Here is a 21,490-nt window from a genome sequence, read left to right on the forward strand (position 1 = left end):
TCTTGTGTACCAATTTGCTCCTTTTCGAGGTGTTAGATTAATGCCTTAAAATTTGTTTAGCGCATCTGTAATGCATTGAGATCAAAGTAATGCCTAGGGAGAGAAGTTCGCATGCCATTGCACAAGATTTTAATCGGATACATCCATGAAGAGCTGCGCATTATGAATGGTCGTCACGAACAATTACAGTGTGACGCTTCCATTAAATGCAAAGTCCTTCACAGTGACAAGGCTAATGTTTATGTTCGTATTTGTTAAATAAACAGGTTTTTTCATCCTTTATTATGGAAGAAGGTACTTTTTAGTTTGTTTTTTTTTCAATAGGGAGGAACACCAGAACACTATGGGAACGTTGTGAAGCAGTTTCTGTCCAAAGTTATTTTATCAGATGACAAGGGTCGCATATTATGAACTTCCTTATGAACTTAAACATTAGCCTTGTCACTGTGAAGGACTTTTAATTCAATGGAAGCGTCACACTGTAAATTGTTCACGACAACCATTCATAATGCGCAGCTCTTCGTGGATGTATCCAATTAAAATCGTGTGCAATGGCATGCAAACTTCTCTACCTAGACATCACTTTGATCTCGATGCATTACCGATGCGCTAAACAAATTTTAAGGCATTTTTCTAACACCTCGAAAAGGAGCAAATTGGTACAAGAATTCAGTTCATAACTTTTTACTGGTTAAAGATACGTAGAAAAAACCTTCACCATTGGATTTCTCGTGAAATTCTAGCCTGATTTGATATATCACCCCCTTACCATTTACAATTCTGAAGTTGAATTCAAAATGGCCGTTGACTGCGCAGGTGGCGTAATGTGGTTCCCCCTTGGCCTGATAACGAGTGGCTTTGTATCGGGGGTGTTAAGTGACTTTTTGAGCCAGGCTGGGATTCAAACCAGGGACGAATAACTGGAAATAGTAAAAAAGGTAAAGTGTTCCCCTGTGCATAGCACCACGCCATGAAGGCGTATAGGGGGTGTGGGGGTAACGCCCCACACTTTCTTGATCCGGTCGTGAGTGGGGGTGATGTGATCAGCATCACGCCCCTGACCGCCTTTACCCCCCATGGTTTCCATGTTATTCGACTGGAAATAGTAGAGCTAGCAAAATAAAACTAGTTCAATTATCTAATTATGAGTCATAAATCCTACTGATATCTAAAAGTAAGAAAAATTTCAACTCTTGATAGACTGTTGTCTTCTTTCACTTCACTTTTCTGCCACTTTTCGCTAATCACGCAGATGTGGATGAAAGATAATAAGATAAAATTGGTGAAAGGACACTTGTAAACACATATGGGCAAGATACAGCTCAATCTTTCTTGAAACAATTATACTCACTGGTTCCTGATGCAAGAGCCTCGTTAGTGTGCAAAATTCAGTCCAGGTTGTCTGATGTGGAAGAGGAGCTGGCATTTGGTTTCCTCAGAAACAATGAAAGCTCAGTTCTAAATTCAACTGAAAAAAATGTTAAAATATTGCTGTCTTTTACTGCATCAAGTATTGACACCACAGGATAAATTTTGGCACAGATTTCATATAAATTATTTTAATTTGTATATTTCTCAGTGTGTGTGGTTTAACAATAGTAAATACCAGTTCTCGGGAACCATTGTGCTAGATTCATGAATACAAAAGTACCAATGGATATATTGTGATATATATACCTTCAGTAAAACAAGTACCCTGAATTTGGCTGGTAAAAGGCCCACATTGTAAGTATCGAGAATTCATTTTGTCCCTTGGATGGTAGCACTGTACTGAATGATCACGCAGAGGGGTAGAGTAATCTATCTATCAGTTTGTGCAGAGCAGCTGTTTATGTTAGTTGTGTTGACGAGTGTCCTGCGATTTGCAGAATGGAGACAAATACCGAGCAAAGAATTTGTTTGAAATTTTGTGTTGCCAACGGACTGTAGTGTGCTGAATCGTTGAAAATGCTACAAAAGGCCTTTGGTGATTTGTGTCTGTTGAAAACACAAGCGTATGCATGGTACAAGACTTTCAAAGAAGGCAGAGAAATTTTGCTGATTTGCTCCGTTCTGGTCGACCTTCCAAATTGACAACTGATGAAAACAGTCGGAAAAATCAGGACAATGGTGCTTGAAAACCGTCGTGTAGGTGTGAGAGAGGTGGCTCGTGAGCTTGGCATATCACACATGTCCATTCACAACATTTTGACTGATGTGTTAGGCATGAAACGTGTTGTGGCACAACTTGTTCCGAAGGAGATGAATTTGAAGGGATGTTGCTGAAGACGATTTTGCAAGTCTCTAGTGACTCAACCTTCATGAAACACATCACAACTGGTGATGAGGCATGGGTGTATGAGTATGACATGCAAACAGGTCAACAATCTTCGGAATGGTGTTTCGAAAATGAACCAAAACCTAAAAAACCATGCCAAAGTTTCTCAAAAATGAAGGTCATGTTCATTGTTTTCTTTGATTATCGTGGTGTTGTGCACTCACGAATTCCTTCCAGCAGGACAAACTATGAACTATGTGACCGTTATGAGGCCTTTGCGTGAGAATGTTCGCTGGAAAAGACCAGAGTTATGGAAAAACAATTCTTGGATTTTGCACCACGATAATGCATTGTCGCACATGTCGACTCTTGTTCGCAAGTTTTTGGCAACACATGTCCTCGCCGAAGCCCTATATTCTCCAGATATGGCTCCGTGTAATTTTTTGTCTTTTCGAGACTCAAGTTACTACTTCGGGGAAGGAGTTTTGAATCAATTAAAGGAAATTTGCAGAAGGAACTCGGGGCGATACTGTCTTCTGCGTTTGAAAAGTGTTTTGAAGACCTGGTTAAGTATTAACATATGTGTTGCATCTGATGGGGCCTATTTTGAAGGCGACAAAATAAATGTTGATGTTTAACCACGTATTTTGTTTTATTCACAAATTCCAGGTACTTTTTGTATGTAGTAGTACATGATGTTATATTTGATCCTGATGAATTATCTTCCACTACATTTGTTCCTCTTCAATAAATTTATGGACAAAACTTTTGATCAATTCAAAATTGTATTTATCCGTGAGTTACGTTGAAATTAAGGAAACTCATCGTGTCCCTTTAACACCTATTCATATCTTGAAGGGAAATCACATTTTATTGTAAAACAACCACTACAGCAGTTTGAAATAATACACATACATATGTTTTTACAGCCAATTCGAAAAATTCATTGCAGTAACATGTTGTATTCAAGCAGTTTGTCTTTCTCACAGATCTGAGAAACCTTCAAGACTAACTTTTTAAATACACCATTACAGGTATATCAGAAAAGCTTTTTTTCTTTCAAAATACATGTAACAAATCATTTTGTTTTCAATTTTCACAAATGAAATAATCACTGCAGTCCACCCAATATCTTTGCTTGCTGGCAATGTTTCTTTAAATATATCTACACTGATAGCTGTCCCTTTGAAGAAAAATTTCCTATCTTTATATTTACACGTTACTACTAGCAGAAAAACTGGTTATGGTTGGTTATTGTTGTGCAGCATGTACTATTGCTTCGCACACCTCAACTGCTATTTCTGCTTCTGCCTTATCAACTTCTGTTGTAGCGGAGGAGAGCTGCTTCTGAGCATCCTGTAGAGTCTCTCTCGCTGCCGTAAGATCTAGCTGGTCCAGTGTTACTGCTTCTTCTGCCAACACTTGTACGGATGAATCCTCATTAACCGTTACGGATCCACTTGATACGAAGAACTTCTTTGAGGCCCCGTCGTTTTCAATTACAGTCACAATTCCAGGCTTCAGAACTGCCAATGTCGGTACATGCTTTGGAAGAATACCGAAGTGGCCGCTGAGAGATGGAACATCAACTTGACGTACATCTGCATTGTGATAAAATACCTGAAACAAAGAACATTCATTCAAGGCACCTTCACTTCAATATCTTGGCTTTTTTATTTATTGAATAAAATGATTGGATTCACAAAATTTCAGTAAATCCAGGATGGCAAGATGTAATATTATTTTGCAGTACTTGATGGGATGTCATTCATTTTTGTATTATTAGTCTTGGCTGGTCAGTGTAAAATAAGCTTGTATTGTATGTTGTGTGCATAGGCACATTTGAACATGGAATTCCTGAATGCGAGAGTTGAAGAGAATCTTCTCTTGAGAATTCCAATCACTCCAGAAGCCCTGTTGGTGGTAGGGAGACTAAATTCAAAGGACATGAGACGAGTTATTGCAAGTTTACATATTGAAGGAATGCTGGCAAATTATAGCCAGAAAAAGAAATGAAAACAAAACTGATTGTATGAAGAAGGTAGCTGGTTTCTTTCTTCAAGATTCCTTGGTCAGTTGATGAAGAGATCCAGGTAGTTAAGGGCAATGCTCGAAAAATTTTCTTCAAAGCTAGATGCCAGCTCTGAAAATCAGGCGCCAGGAAACAACCTACTAGCAATTGTGCATACTACAGCATGTTTCAAAAAGCGCACAACCCAAACTTTGAAAATGTATATCATGAAAACCGTAAGAGGTATTTACACCAGGTTTTCTGCACTAAATTAATCATGTACGCTATCACTGTGTTAATAAATTTATGTTAGCATGTATCCAACTAAAATCAATTACATTATTTTAAAAAAAATATTGTTAATTTGCTGAAAACCTCTGAGAGTTGATTTTCAACAATATATACCAACGTAGAAATTTTCAGCGAAAAATGCAGGTTCGACCAGGACTAGAACACAGGTCTCTGATATACCGTGTCATTGCTCTCTCTAACCACTGAGCTGCTGAGCCAGCCTGACCTCGCCTGATTTTTCGCTGTCGCTATTTTACCTGCATGGAATCTTCTCTGCCAGTGCTACCGCAACGGGATCTGTTGCCTTTGAAATACAGTAGACTTTGATGTTGCCCGGTTCCTCCCAGCGTAGAGAAGTTAATTTATTGAAGATTAGGCACACAGAGGAAATGTACTATGTAGAAATTTTCAGCAAAAAATGCATTAACATCTCTACGCTGGGAGGAACCAGGCAATGTCGAAGTCTACTGTATTTCAAAGGCAACAGATCCCGTTGCTGTAGCACTGGCAGAGAAGATTCCACGCAGGTAAAACAGCGACAGCAAGAGATCAGACGAGGCCAGGCTGGCTCAGTAGCTCCGTGGATTGAGAAATCGTACGGTATGCCAGAGACCCAGGTTCGAGTCCTGGTCGAGCCTGCATTTTTTGCTGAATATTGCTATGTAGTACATCTCCTGTGTGTGCCTAATCTTCAATAATAATAATACCAACTCTTAACAATTTGTGGGATAATTTGTTGGTGTTTGACTAGTCGTAAAACAAGTTGCTTTATGAGGTACAGCAGAAGCAGGGGATTTTTCTTGGAAAACCTCTTGCACATGGATGTAAGAATGAGTAGTAAAATACTCTTCAGCAATGTACAACACATGCTGCTCCAAAGAATACGCCATGCGGAATCAATTAAAAGAACAGGCATAGTAGCATCGAAAGTGAGCGAAGAGATTTCAGTGTAACCAGAGGCATACAAGGATTCTCTCAAGAGTCAAATTTCGGAACAAAAACTTGGTTTATGATTTTTCACGTAAATGTATAGCCAATACACATGTGGTGTGCGTCTGTTGACAATATTTCGACCTGATAGCATTGCCATATATGCCCCAAAAATGGCACTTTTTCACTCAACCCATAAAATCGCCAATAAAAATTCCATCAAATGTTGCACATGGCCAATATTGGTCGCAAATGACAGATTGATATGGCATCAGACATCTAATTATGACCCTTCAATAATTTCTTATGTATTTTTCTTATTCAAAAGTGCATTTCTTGAAAAAATTTTAACACTGCCTTCCGCCAGTTATTAATTTATCTAAATTTTCTGAATGGAGAAAACTGATAATTTTAAGCATTGAAAAATATCTCAATGGATGAGACTTTATAATGCAGAAAACCCGGTGTAAATATCTCTTACTGTTTTCATGATATACTTTAAAGTTTGGGTTGTGCAACTTTTGAAACATGCTGTATAAGAAGCTGAGCATCACGGTAATAAAGACATCGCTAAATCATTCGAGAACACAGGAAATGGGGTGTTGGGGGACAAAGAATAAGAAATTATTACTCACTCTCTGGAATGTTCACAACGTTGATTAAAAAAAAAAAAATGCTAACTTATGCTGTACTGCAATTTGATCTTAGAATCATCAAAATTTCGTACATATTACAGCATAAGATGAGTCGCCAGGCTGAAATTTTTAGTTGCCATGGCGACCTGGTGACCGGGATTTTTCGAGCCCTGGTTAAGGGTATCTTTGTTTTGCATGGATGCCTCACAAATGATAACTGTTCATTCCCATTGTATACCTTAATAGAAATATTTTACTTCTGTAGCTTAAAATTTACTTTGAGAAAATTAATTTCAAAGCATTAGCCATTAGAATGAATGAATGAATGAAGAAGTAATTACAAATTTTGGGTGTGTCTGCACTTGAGGCCATTTTGCACCCTTCAATATATTTGGGGAAATGTTCCTTACCTAAAATTCTGATTCAAAAATTAATACAAGGGGTACAAAATGCCCCTTCGGAGAAATTAGAAGTGTAAAGTTGTAAAGGGACCTGCACAAAACAAACAACCCATTAAAAAGTCAGAATGTACTAAAAGTATTCTCACAGACGGTGAAAGAGACCAGCTATTCTCAAAGTGTGTTGTATAGATGGCCATGATCAGGCTGACTGCATTTGCCAGGTTGTCTCTTCTAGTAGGAGAGAGGTCAATGAAGATGGAGATGAGTGATGATTGAAATGAAAAGATGAAAGGCCCCTACTAAGCCCACTCGCCACATCAAGGCAGTCCCACATGGAGGGGGCATTAGCCAATAGAACTAAAATATTTTTCTTATGAGCATGACTCCCAGGACACTCTCCAAAGACCATAACATTTTTTGTGTGAACTCTTCTTTTTTATTTTTATTTATTTATTTGAGAAATCCTGAATACAGAGAGAATCCATTTGATTTGATGCCAATACTCTCAAGGTGTCTACAATCATGTAAAAACAAAATTCCCTTACTTTTCCAGACTACATCGCTAGGGTAATTAGTGTATACGAACATGTCTGGAAGAAAAACACAATATTTTAGCTAAACACTCACTCAAAATCCAACTTAACTAAGTGCAGGAATATTAACTTCACTTGTAATGGTAATAACAAGCAGAAGATCAACAGTAATTAACTGTTGGATACGGGGAGGGAAGCAAGTATCAGTAGTGAGTTTTTATGTGATACTAATGATTAACAAAGAATTATTTCTATAAAAAATCATAAATTTTTGCATAACTAATAGATAATTATAGTAAAATTTAATAGCACAAGTGGTAAATTTCAATTGCCACCCATTACAGCAAATTTCTACATGTATTTTGATGAAAATAGTTCAAAATTGAGATACAATTTTTACCGTAACTACTGGTAATACTAAGAATATCAAACTGAAGTATAGTTTGTCAACATTTGGAAATTCCTTGCTTGTCCTTTCTTTCATCGTTCAAAAACCTACTTTAAGTGCACTATTAAAAAATGGTGATATTTTTCAGAAACACAGTAAATTTCTCAGACATTTTCAGAAAAAAAAAAAAAAATTCTGACTTTTCCATGATTTCCAGACAGGTAGACAGACACATTTACTCCACCAGAGTTTTGCCTAAAAATACTGGTAACGAAAATTATGCATTTTACATTTCTGTAAAGGCTGGTACCAGCAGTTCAATTTGAACAAATAGCTCTTGAAGCTTTCCTAGTGGTGAATAAAGAATATATTTTCTCAAAATATCAGCCAATTCCAGATGTTGCCGAGCTGCCATACTGATGTATGTCTGTATTGCCACAGCCTTATTTTAAAATACCAGTAAACGTTTTGATAAGTCTCAAATTTCGTTTTTCTTTTGTATATTGCTCATGTTCCTGGACAAAAAGTCACAAAATTAAGTCTCTTCACTCAAACATGTTTTGCATAATAGAAACATCTAATACACCCACCTGATTGGCTCCTGCAAATGTAAAAAACATTTCATCTGCATATCCTCTGCTCTGCATAAGGGCTATCAGGGGCCTTTTTGGCAAGGTCCTCAATGTTGAACGTACTAGGGATGCCATTTCTTCACTCTGTTGAGAAACAGTGAAACTTTAAAACATACAATAAAAGGAACATTATCATCTTGACAGCTATTTCCATGGTATTCAATTATTTCACATCATTCATATTTAAATTATGGTTGTGATTAGAATCTTAGATTTACATCAAAATATGGTAACTACAGCCCCTAGCCAAATTATTAGATGCACCTCCAAATTTTATGCAAAATTTTAAGGATATGTTATTATCTCGTCTAAATGTTTTGTTATTCTCTATTTTTTTAATTACATGAAATATTGCATTGATTATATGTGAACCTTAACAAAAAAAAACAGCAATTAATTGATACATTAATAATTACAAATATAATTTCTTACTGTTTTTCTTGACTTTGGCCTTTATCAGTGCTTGGATTCGTCTTCGCATACTATCAATGCATGCTTGTACTGTCTCTGTCATATGAGGATGGTGATTCCACACTTGAATTGTTTTTTCAATTAGGCCAATTCTCGTCGTAATTGTTTGCTTTGCCACTTCTTTTATCACTAGGTACCAAACACTTTCAATTTGGTTCATATCTGGAGAGTTTCATCCTGCATGAATACGAACGGTTCTCCATTTGGGAACAATTCTCTTACCTGAAGCAACTTTCTTCTAAGCACTTCCCTATACTGTTCTTGCCTCATTGTTCCTTGAACCAAATACAGACATCCTGTACCTTTGCCACTAATGACTGACCAAATGATAACTTTTATCGGATGTTTGACAGTCTGCACAACACAATCAGGATTGTATTTTTCACCTGGAGGTCTTCTCACAAACAGATTTATTCTCCAAGATTTCAAATGTGCACTCGTCACTAAAGCAAAGAGATCTCCAAAAGTTCAAATCTTTTTCTTTGTGAGTTTTTGCCCGATGAAAACGTTTACGAATCATAGGAAGGGTTAAATTTGTCTTCTTAGTAGGTCTGAGTACCATCAGGTCCATACCTTTTCAAGTTTATCTTTAAGTTCCATTGTACTTGCAAATCTATTCTTGAGGCAAATGTTCTTCAAACAGCAAAAGGACCTTGGAGAAAAATTATTTTACGCCCACATCTGTTCTTCCTTTGTGGCTCACACTGTGCACCATATTCAACTTACCTTATATGCATAGCGGAACATTTTTCAACGGTATGACTTGAGATGACTGGACCCCTCTCCGATTTTCTTTATATTTGACATACTCACTAATTGAGGCCTCCTAATCACGAATCTGAAGTTAAAATTTGTCAGTCACGTCTAGAAATTGCGAACCATTGATGCTAGCCTCACAAACCATTGGCGCTAGCCCCACGAACCATTGGCACGTGGTTAGGTTAGTTTCGGTTAGGTTAGGTTAGGCAAACAGTTAAAATTTGGTGTTGTAGTAGTATCAGGATCTAGAAATTGGAAATAATTGCGAACCATTGGCACGTGGTTAGGTTAGTTCGGTTACGTTAGGCAAACAGTTAAAATTTGGTGTCGTGGTAGTATCAGGAATTTGGTATATTTGGTTGTAAAACAAAAAGTTTCGTGAAAATAGACAGTTTCCATTCCGAAAACTAAAGGCAGTTTCCATTCCGAAAACTAAAGGCAGTTTCCATTCCGAAAACTAACGCCTTATTTTAGCTTATTTTGCAATTTCTAGAAGTTTCCGACAAAATGTAACTTCAGATTCGTGATTAGGAAGCCTCAATTAGTGATTATGCCAAATATGAAGAAAATCTGGGAGGAGTCCGGTCATCTCAAGTCGTTCCTTTTTCAACTTGGGATTATGTTTTTGGTACTTGTTTACTATCCTTCTGACACATTTATTTATTTTTACAGAAGAAACTACTTACCGTAATAAGTTCCTGTAGCATTGTCGAACATCGGGAAGGTGTTTTGTGTAATGTGGGAATGTTTCATAGCTGAAATTCATGTTGTTCGTTGAAAATTAATTCTCCGACAGAGAATAGCTAGCCCCACGAACCATTGGCACGTGGATAGGTTAGTTCTGTTAGGTTAGGAAACATAGTTAAAATTTGGTGTCGTGTTAGTATCAGGATCTAGATATTTGAAATAATTGCGAACTATTGGCGCTAGCCCCACGAACCATTGGCACGTGGTTAGATTAGTTCTGTTAGGTTAGGAAACATAGTTCAAATTTCATCAAAACAACGTTGATACACCTTCAGGAATGTTCCGCGAAGCAGATACGTAAGTACGAATGTCAAAAATTGACGAAACGAAAAAATTAGAGGTGTCCGAAGGATAGTAAATTTTTACCCTATTCGCAAAAGGTTTTTAAGCGAAAATTGATCCACAAACCATTCACGGAAGGTTAGGTTCAGTTAGGTTAGGCAAACATAGAAAATTAAATTGGGAAAAAAATGCTCACACTTCATCTTGTAAAACTACCGCGTGGTTGCTACACTAATACTTATTAACCGAAAAATGATGGGTTTTAGGCTAACATTGATCCACAAACCATTCACGGAAGGTTAGGCAAACAGAAAATTAAATTAGAAAAAAAAATGCTCACCCGTCATCTGGTAAAACTACCTCATGGTTGCTACACTGACAGGGGGTTACATATTTGAACACATGATTCACGTAGTCGATGGTAGTGAAATATTTTGCATGGTTTATGAAGATTATGTTGTTTATAAACGTTTTCAGCTTGCGGAGATGTGTTATTGTGAAGTAACGTACGTCTGTTACCTTACTGTGAACCCGATTAGGTATAATTTAACAATACAGGGAATTTCTCCAATTTGTTTGAATTTTCGGTTACTTACTAATTTGGGTCTCCTAATCACGAATCTGCACTTAAAATTTGGCGCTCACGTATAAATTTGGCGCTTATTTGGGGGCAGGTGAATCCGGCCACTTTCTAACATGCCCTTAACAGGGAGTCTATAGATATAGGCGGGAAGCCGGAGCGGAGGCGGGGCCGCGATAGCGGTTGGGGGCGGTAGGTCGATTACCCCAGGGGCGGAGCCCGGAACCGGCGGGAAATTTGGAAATCGAGGGTGTGGAAATAAGAACTTAATTTCGATTATTTTGCTATTTCCACGTGTGAGCGCCAAATTTTGACTGCAGATTCGTGATTAGGGGGCCAAAATTAGTGAGTATGCCGAATTTCAAACAAAATGGAGAAATTCCCTGTATTGTAAAATCGCTCCCCAGATTACCCCAAGGCTTTGTGCAAGTGAATATAGCACCCAACATAACACCCACTCGTCACATTTCCAATATCATTGGACAAAATCAAAACTTCATAATGCCATACAGCTGAGAAAGATCGTCATCATCCATAAGGACACTTCTGTATGTGTATATTTTTAATTACTTCCTTGAGAAGTTTGGAAACTTGCCTTTCGATGCATTTTGCCTACACGACCTCTCTAGTCGTTCACAGAGGCCACCGAAGGAATGTATGCAACAAAATCGTGTATTAATTATACACGTGCACATTGATTGTTGCTATGCAATATATAATAATCTGGATATCTATCGGAACTGCTTTACTCATTATAAGTTAGAATACTTGTTTAAGTACTTCTGTACATCAGTATTTCTGCACATTGTATTTATAGGTATCTATATTACATTCTATTATCCTTAATCGTCTCACATGAAATAAAAATAAATCTATTGGGGAAATGTATGTGTTGTTAATCTCTACAGTTCTAAAACCTTTTAAACGTGTTATTCCAATATGAACATTCATTCTTTGGTAAAAGACCGACAATTACTACCGGTATTATTACAACTGTGTCAACTCAGAAAACTGGTGCAAATTGTTTCTATCCTATTCTTAACATTTATGAATCAAATTCTTACACATTATAACATTTTTAATGTAGATTAAGAAAATATGAACGAAGTTTCTCACTTACTTCCCTGCACTTCTTATTGAGTTCGCAAATTTTGCTACTAGAGGGCAGGTTCGTTACAAACAATTGACTTCTACACTGGTGTGTTTTATACAGCGTATTTTTATTCACTTGGAGATTGAGGCCGTGTCCGAATGGGCCTGGTCAAAGAAAACTATTGTAGGTGGCAGCAGCCCTGTTGTGTCCCCACGCTTTTGATCGGCAATTGTTCTCCCATTTAAATACATGGGAAATTTGATGCCGAACTTTCTGCTATTACATTAAATTGCAAGTTTAATATCATCTTAACCTCAGAAATGATGTCTGAACATGATAGTTGAATAATCAGTGCTGTAAAAGTAAGACTTTTGAAAAGACGATCGTCAACAACAGAAAAGATATTGGCAGTGTCTGCTGCCACGTTCTTTTTCTGCTGGAAACTCAAAAAATATGCGAGCGGCAGCAAACTCTGCCTTTGTTTTATCATGATTTCATCATGCTATGTATGCAATGGACATTTCCACTTTGACATGAAAAACGTTTTAAATCCATTCATTTTACAGATAATGACACAAACATGAGATGTGCAAAATATCTCGGCGATATTTGTTTCGGTTCTCGAGAAACACGCCTTCAAACACCGCTGAAATTCACCTACTACGTCACGGATTTGAAAACGTCCTCTCCACAGAGAGGAGGTCCTCTGACGTCATCACTTCGAAATGCGTGCAGGCGGGGCTTCTGCTCGTCCCGACAACTTAGCATGAGCCGCGGAAGCGGCAGAAAATTCACTTCCTACTGTGTAAAACAAGTATCTTACAACTTCCAGTGCAAAAATCTGTGCTCCATTTCTTGGAGATGAATTATGCCTTAGCAGTATAGTAGTATTTACTATAATTCAGCCACTCGGTAGAGGGTTTTCCCATTAGGGTGACAAAGCAAACCTTGTAACAGTCAATGGCTGAACACGTGAACAGCCTTGCTCATTGCGAATACATAGGTTAGTTCTAACTGGCAAGAACTTAATATTATAGGAATGCTTTTTCTGGAATTACAGTTATTTTCGTCATAATATTTTCTTCACAAATTTTAAGATAATACTTTTAGAATACACTGGTTTACAAGCCAATTTCTGCAATATAAGAGGTGATACGGTATAAAAAGGTACGGTGAGTTTTTAAATTTCCTGCAGTAAATGACAGTTTTCTTCAGTTAATATATATATTGCAAATTTTTGTATTTAGCCTACTTTTCGCTTTTCCGTTCACTTTGTTTAACCGCAACGATGAGAACGCATGGTTAATTTATTATAATTTATTTATTAATTATCATCTCTAACATCACATTTCTTCCCACTTTTGGCTAATCGCTACAATGAAGATGAATAACTACAAGCTGTATTCGAAGTTGGGGTGCAGGAGTACACCCCCCCCCCCACACACACACTACCACCAACTGCACAATCTAAGTATCACCCAACCTGCCATGATAAGAGGCGAACTTTTTCTTCTGTCCCATCTCATTTCGAAAACATTCACTTGTCCCATCTCCTTTTATGAGACGAGACGGAACATGCCTCGTCTCGTGAGCAACACTAACATTAACAATAGAAGCATCCCCCTAGCTGTCCCCAAAGTCTCGAGCAAACATCCTCCCATGTAACAATTTCCAGTTCAATGAAATGTCACTCACAAGGAAACAGTCATGCCCAGGTCGAGAGTCAAACCTGGAACATGCGACTTCCTCAGATAAATCATGAATTTTGTGTATAATAATTACAACGCCAGTTCATTCCTGGTAATTCTGAATCTGCAGTTTGGTTTGCATATATAAGTAGGATAATATTTAGTTTTCGAGGGCTGTACCGTCGAAACGAGGAGTCAATAATAATAATAATAATAATAATAAATATTAAGAAAGGTTTTCTTTGTATTTATAATGATAAGCCTCTGCATACGTTGTTAATTGTATATTTTTCTAGAGTTGAGACGAGAACGAGAATTGCCCTCCCAAACCGAGACGGATGTTTATAAATTGAGACGAGACTGTCAATGAGACATTTACAAATAAACACGAGACAGACATTTACAACTCTCAACGAGAACGAGACCAAGGCTGCCATGCCTCGTCTCGATAGGATCCTTAGTGGTGAAGTTGTGAACCAACCAATTAATGCGTTCGGGGTAACGAGATGAGGCGGCTTTTTTCGCAGTACAAAATTCAAAATAATTATATCGTACCATTTCAGTATGGGATATTGTTATACACATGGGCGTATATATAGTTCAGGGGGGGGAGGGATGGGTCAAATTTTGGTATGATTAGGGTTGCTTTATTTCGTAAGTGAAAATCCAGGACACTGCTGGCCGGAAGCTTGTTGGGAAGCATGGGGGGAGGGGATGTTGGACCCGACAAAGTTGTGTGTTTGTAGTCACGAAGTATTGATACTTTTCTGTTCATCTTGTGTCACTACGTTTTTAAGAACCAAATTTCTTTAATATGATTCGAGGGGGGGAAAATAACTGATTTGATAGTCTCAATGCAGTTTCTTATCGCAGAAATTCCGAAACTATCAGGAAATTGCAGATATTGGTCTGCAGTCCCATCTGGTAAGTGGAATTACGAAATTTCCTTCCCATCCGTATCCCGTCCTATACGTCTCTAATTTAAGAGAATGAAATAAGTCCGAAGGAATTTTTTATGAACAAGCGGATAGAACAAGGAAACTGGTAATTTTAGTGAACCAAAAAAAGATAGGGGTTGGACCCGTTGAATCCCCCTTAAATACGCCCATGGTTATACACATTATTTCCTTGTAATAATTGTACATAAACTAAGTATAGATATGTACTGTGCAACTGATGTAATCTTCTCAGTGTATTTTCTCTTATCTGCACAAAAATGTTTGATCATAATTTGCGCAACAGAAATTGATTACAAACTGAAATTGCTTTATGGAAAAGAAAGTTAAATAGGCTTTATAAATAAAGTGAAGAATGTGAAAATTCTTATTTTGCACTACATATAAATAGGTTACGGTAAATATCGATAAATATAAGTTTAAAAACTATTTTTGAGTGTCTGGTCAGCAACCAATTTTATAAGCAATATTTTTCGCATGGCCTGAGAACACACACGCAGCTGAACCCTTTCATTCATCTTGCACGTGAGCAGCACGGATATTTCATAGAAGAATGATCACTACAAAACATAGCTTTCCTTTCTCCTATCGCTCCTTCTTTCATTATTTAAATCGGTACAGATTTGTAAAACTGCTGCACGTGTTCGCTCACCGTGGGCTACCCATCCGGAACTGGACGCTCGAAGCAGACGACAAACGAGCTCTCCCTAAGGAATGACGTAGTAACATGGCGGCGGCGTGTTTTCAGCGCAACGCTAGCCTCCCAACTTTGGAAGTCTCGTTTCTGCCTTAAACTTGCAGGGGTCATTTTTCCAGGGTGTAGTTTTTAAAATTGTTGTAAAAAAAATTGAGTGGAAATGTCCATTACATCTGTAACACATACTGTGAAGTTGTTGCGATTACTTTCACATAAATGTTTTAAGATTAGCTCCCTTAGCATTCTTCTATTAATAAACCTAAATGCTCTCGTAGTTAGGTTAGGTTTCGTTAAAATTAAAATAATATCGCTAAATGCTTTCTAAAGAAAAAGGTTCTAAATTACCCAGGGACGTCGTTAGGGGGGGACCTGGGGGGGCTTTGGCCCCGGCAGTTGTAACTCTGGCCCCCGCAAACAAAATTTTGATCGATTAAAAATTATCCTAAATTAATACTACATATTATTTTCTGGTAAATTTGTAGCAGAGTTGGAAACACTGTTCCGAAGAAAATCTTCGGAAGCAAATGTAGGACAGCAAAATTCCACCCTTTCCTTGCTTACCAGATTATAACCAAGGTCATAAAATCTGCCTGCTTAGAGGTTATTACCCTTGCCCTAAGTTCCTGGAAACCAGAGATCCGACCCTTTTGTTGCAAATGACCCTTCCAATACAGATGGAATCAAAGACTCCGCCGTGGCCGAGCGGTCAACAGTAGGTGGTCGAGCGACATAGGCTATGGAGAGAGTTCTCCAGTACTGGCATTGTTCTGAGATTTAAAATTGCTCTATGCTTCAGCTTCAGTCAGAGCCACAGATTAGCTTTGTGTTCTTGCTTGCGAGGAAGGTCTGCTATCGGGTTCCTACGGTCACTGTGTATTTGTTCGTGTGTGGGAAGAGTTCTAGCGTTGTTGTGCATTTCCATCTTGAATGGATAAATTTATCAAAACCGGATATTTTAAAACTATCTCAAAACATGTGGAAGATGACGGCAATTAAGAGGGTGTTGGTCCAAGTTCTGACGTTCGAAAGTTAGACAAAACAAGTGAATGTACTAATGTGAAAACAATTACTGATCTTGGGGTAGATAATCCTAGGCAACCACTTTTGCAAAACTATCCAAATACTACGTTCGGAAAGCGAAAGCGGTCATTTCAAAAACACTGGTTTGCATCTGCGCCGTGGCTAGAATATAGTGTGGAACTTGACGCATGCTTTTGTTTTCCATGCCGTAAATTTGGCACAGATTCAGGATATGCAGAACCAAATTTCAGGAAAATAGGGGTGCGCAACTGGAAGAAAGCATGTGAAAAAATCAAGGAACACAAAGGAACGTCATACCATCTAAAATGCATGGAACTGTGGGCGAATTACAAAGTGAGTACCAATTAGTTTTGTAAAACAATTATATATATGTGTGTGTGTGTGTGTGTGTGTGTGTGTGTGTGTGTGTGTGTGTGTTCGTAGATTAAATTTAAAAAATGAAATATGTGTATGTCTGTATCCAGTGTTCAAATTGAAAAAATGCTGAGGGAAAAATTTCACAGCTTCCCTATTCTAAATTTGAGAATTGTACCTGATAGAAAGCCAACTGCGTTGGGCAGAAATTTCTCTAGGGGAGGGGTTTCAAGAATCCCGTATCTAAAACATACGGACTGATTTATATAAATTTCTTGGGTTCAAAGTAAATAACACAAATTTTCCAATTAGTGTACAAGGTTTCAGTAATCACTGATCTCGTCTCAGTGGACTTTTATTTAATATCAGAATTATTTTTCTTAGAGGAAGGCAAATTAATCAGGAAATATTTTCTCATTAAATATATATTGTAATTTGCAAACCTACAACAGTATTAATTTTAATGTAAAATTTAGTTCAGAAACTGACAATATATATGTTGATATTAATGTAACATTTACTTGAAATTGAAAGAAATGATTGCGTCAAATTCTGAGCAATGGCAAAATATGATCTAGAATATACTTATGAGGGTAAATTCTTTACATGGTCAGGAGTTAAATTAAAAACTCCCCCCCCCCCCCATTTTAATTCGAACACTGGATGTACTTTGATTTTCGTCAAAGATATGCAACGGTGATACAAGAAATTAATGAATGGACAGTAACAAAATACACGCCTGCCTGTCCAGGGGAGGACATCGCGTAGTGGTAATGTCGTCACCATATAATTCCATATATATCCTTGGTTCGATATCTAGTGGACGCACATAGTGGTTCGGATCAAACTTTAAACTGTACGTCCAGTCCCGATTGGCCTCCTTGAGTTTGAGTTTGGTTTGAGTTGGTGTTTTAAGTCCACTTTATGCACAGTAAGGCTAATCGGGACTGGACCTACAGTTTAAAGTGGGATCCGAACCACTTGTGCCTCCACCGGGTATCGAACCCGGAACCCCTTGATTACAAGGCAATGACGCTACCACTGCGCCATGGGGGAGGCCCCGGATTGGCCTCCTATTTGTGCATGAAGAGGACATAGAACATTTGGGGACAAAATCGTAATTCGGGAGCTAACGTGCTCAGCCACTGAGGCGGCTAAAATTCAATAGGTTTCCATTTTGGCTATTTTACCTTTTTTCCTACCTCGTAGGTTAATTTTTACGACAAGTCGATGTGGATTGATGAATGATGGATGGATGGAAAAGTGATGGGAGCATAGACAAACAGAATGAGTCACCAATGGCTGGTGGAGGTTTGAACATGGGATCTCTGATTTCGTAGCCCTTTACGCTTACCACTCCGCCACGAACACTGGAATAAATTAAATAAGTAATGCCATGGCTTAGAATGAATGTCGGAGAGAGTGGAAGCCGAGATAATAACTTGTACACTAATGCATTGTTGGCATTGCTAGCAGATGTTAACGGTCTACCGATACCTCGCAGAACGGAGAAATAATTTTTACCTATATTTGCATTGTTTTAAAAAATATATACAGCACTGACGAACGAAGGAACAAAGCTAATCTCCACTGTCTAGAGCAGGGGTTCCCAAACATTTTCGTTTCACGGCGCCCTTCGTGTTTCAAGATTTTTCCACAGCGCCTACGTCATGAATGTAGGCCTATCTAGTACTTGCTTTGATTGACTGAATTGATGTTTTAAGTCCATGCAAAGTAAGGCTAATTGGGACTGGACCTACAGTTTAAAGTGGGATCCGAACCACTATGTGCCTCCACCGGGTATCGAACCCAGGACCCCTTAATTACAAGGCAACGACGCTACCACTGCGCCATCGAGGAGGCCCAGAAATACGAATAAAACGCGATCTTCTATCTTCAGGAAAGCAACGTCTTGACAAGGCACAAGGCGGTCCTAAGACCAGCACAAAGCTTGAATGGAGACAATACAACAAGCTTGTTCAACAAATGTTGGCCCGAAGGTTGCGGACAACCAAAGGCGGCACTGCGTCCCAAATACTCTCTGAACTGCCTGTCATAAAATATTCCTGCGAAAGGACAGTCGTCACCTGTCGAACCTGACAAATTGCAAGGAGCGGCCTTTCTTGCTTTAAGGGAACAAGGGAAAGATGGAGAAGATAAAGGGAAGGAAATGACAATCAAATGGTAGAGAAGACTTATCCCTGGGTTGTACCCCTGCTGTTTGAGAGCACAGTTTCTGAAAGGCAACACGCAAATATGGTTAAATTTTCCCTTCCCCAGTAAATCTTTGTTTCCGATTCATTTTGTTCATTCTGCTAGATTTTGCTTCTATCCAGGGTGCCAAGTACCAGAACGGTCCAATGACCTCGGTGCCCTCGAGCAAGGAATAACTTGAGTGAGGAGGCAGGAGGGCTTTGGGGGAGGGAGGCGGGGCAGATGCAAGAGGACGAAGAAAATGTAGCAGTTTACTTACATGATGACTCGTGAAAGTAAAATTGTTATTGCTTGCTTGAAAGAATGAAAGATATGAAATTAGTAATATTTTTCTAGTTTGCTTCGCTCTCAATATAAGCGTTTCTAATAAGTAACAAATTATAATTGTTATCCCAAAAAACAGTGTATGTGTGTGTGCGTGTATGTAATATGTTTTGTTAATGATGACATACTGGATACCAAATAATGTAAAAAGTAAAGTGCTCCCCTGTGCTTTTCACCACGCCATGTAGGCGTATAGAGAGTGTGGAGTTTGGGCTCCATACTTTCTTGATCACGGCCGAAGGTGGCCGCCTTTATCCGCCAGAGTTCCCTCCATGTACCCACTTTATACGACGCTGGGTGGGCGCCCGTGCCGCTTGAACAGATGGGAAAAAATCCCGGTTCACCTCCGCCGGGAATCGAACCCGGGTCTTTCTCATGGTAGTCAGACGCCCTAACGATTGAGTTCTAGGACACCAAATAATGACTAAAACTATATGCGGGAGTGCTCTGAAAATACTAAATAGTTAAAATCTGAAAATGTGTTGTGCTTATTGATACATAGAAATTATTCTCAGTTGTAATTAATAATGGTAATTATGAAAATATTTCGTTGTGGAATTGTATTGCAATTAAAGAACAGGTATAACAGTTTTTTCAGTGATTTTATAGTAAAAACAGTATGCTATTCAGCGCAGCTTTGTGTTTGTGTGAATTCACTGAAAACCGCAAAAGTAGCTTCTCTACGCCTAGCTGTATCTTTTCTTCGTGTTATTATTGCTGGAGCCAGAAGTGTTTTTTTTTTTTGCATGTCTCAGCAGAGAGGAATTTTCAAAAACATCTCTCCTCTGAAAGTGCTAAGCAGATTTCGTAAATTCTGAAAAATGAATATGTGTAAGATTTCATCTGTAGGTTTGTTTTGTTGTCTTCACTTTATGCACAGAAAGGCTAATCAGGACTGGACCTACAGTTTAAAGTGGGATCCGAACCACTGTGCCATTATCTCCACCTGATATTGAACCCGGGACCCATTGATTACAAGGCGACGACCTTACCACTACACCATCGGCGAGGCCCTTTCACCTGTAGGTTTGGAAGAATCCTCATAATGGTTGCATTTGTAGCTGTGTTGAAAATAAATGTAGTAGTTTTGTCTTTCCGGAAACTTAATATCAAATATCTTGACAGACAATAATGCAATCCACAGGAGGATTCTCCAGAATAGCTAAATAGGAAAAATCCTGCACAGAAAATTTATCAGATGTCAAGAAATCAGCTTAGCACTTCCACAGTAGTTTCGATAAAAAAGAAGAAGTTGTCATTGAGACAGGCAGAAAGTAAAATACATTAAGAAAACTGTAAAGTAATAGTTTAATAGTAGTACTTTCATAAATTGATTTGCTTCCTGAAAATTCTTGAACTCTGTTTATTTGACCTCCAGTATTCACATATATATTATATACACTTCGTAGTAGTTTTATATACCAATGCACTATATATGTAGCAATATTATAATGTGTGTGTGTGTGTGTGTGTGTGTGTGTATCACACAGAGTTGTTTAACTTTACTGTCTGGTAATATTTACATAGGAACAAATTTTAGATTTGGCCCCCCCGAACTGATCAACCTAGCTACGTCCCTGAAATTACCTATACATTCATTCCCACTAATCATAAAGTTGCATTCTTCTCGTCTTCATCTGTTCTTAAGATTTGTAACATCCTTTTAGCAGACGAATTACGTGGCAGCAGCAAATTTGACGCTTATTCTTACTGCTGACACGTGCGTGGCAGCAGACTCGGCCAAAGATATTGGAACTCAAAAAAGCCTGGTCAAAGAAAACTATTGTAGGTGGCAGCAGCTCTGTTGTGTCCCCACGCTTTTGATCGGCAATTGTTCTCCCATTTAAATACATGGGAAATTTGATGCCGAACGTGCTGCTATTACATTGAATTGCAAGTTTAATATCATCTTAACCTCAGAAGTAGTAGGAAAGTATATAGGATGAGCGCACTTATAGCGTAGAAAAGAAGAGGCTATTTGATTGAACAACCCGATTTGCCTATACTTAAAACAATGCCAAGAGGGGCTTATACCCCAATTCTTCAGGTGTGATATGCTCTTAATTTTAAGAATTCTGAATTCTAGTGTAGAAAGGAAGAAGCCTCTCAGACAGATTTGCCTATACTTAAAACTATGCCAAGTTCCCATATGATCTTATTGTTTATAGTGTGTTTTTCTGTCAAAATCCCAGGAATTGAATTCTAG

The 21,490-nt window shown here is 38.3% G+C and overlaps 1 protein-coding gene across 1 annotated transcript; it reads right to left on the reverse strand.

Moving 5' to 3' along the window:
* Window positions 1-3,086: 3,086 nt before the first annotated feature.
* LOC145978709 (ATP synthase F(1) complex subunit delta, mitochondrial-like) lies at window positions 3,087-12,155 on the reverse strand. The gene is made up of 3 exons (XM_083111516.1): window positions 12,038-12,155; window positions 8,037-8,162; window positions 3,087-3,877 (listed from the first exon to the last, which is right to left on the reverse strand). Exons 2-3 carry the CDS (start codon window positions 8,151-8,153, stop codon window positions 3,509-3,511), a joined length of 486 nt encoding a protein of 161 aa, XP_082967642.1. The 5' UTR covers window positions 8,154-8,162; window positions 12,038-12,155; the 3' UTR covers window positions 3,087-3,508.
* Between the last annotated feature and the right edge of the window lie 9,335 nt (window positions 12,156-21,490).

The sequence above is a fragment of the Lepisma saccharinum genome, chromosome 1 (genome assembly GCF_977018435.1).
Source record: "Lepisma saccharinum chromosome 1, izLepSacc3.1, whole genome shotgun sequence".
Classification (NCBI taxonomy): domain Eukaryota; kingdom Metazoa; phylum Arthropoda; class Insecta; order Zygentoma; family Lepismatidae; genus Lepisma; species Lepisma saccharinum.

Excerpts from the sequence above, each read along its gene's own strand:
- LOC145978709 (XM_083111516.1), bottom strand. The coding sequence starts at position 8,153 with ATGGCATCCCTAGTACGTTCAACATTGAGGACCTTGCCAAAAAGGCCC. Across the intron at positions 3,878-8,036 it reads CATTTGCAGGAGCCAATCAG|GTATTTTATCACAATGCAGA; the intron begins GTGGGTGTATTA and ends TCTTTGTTTCAG.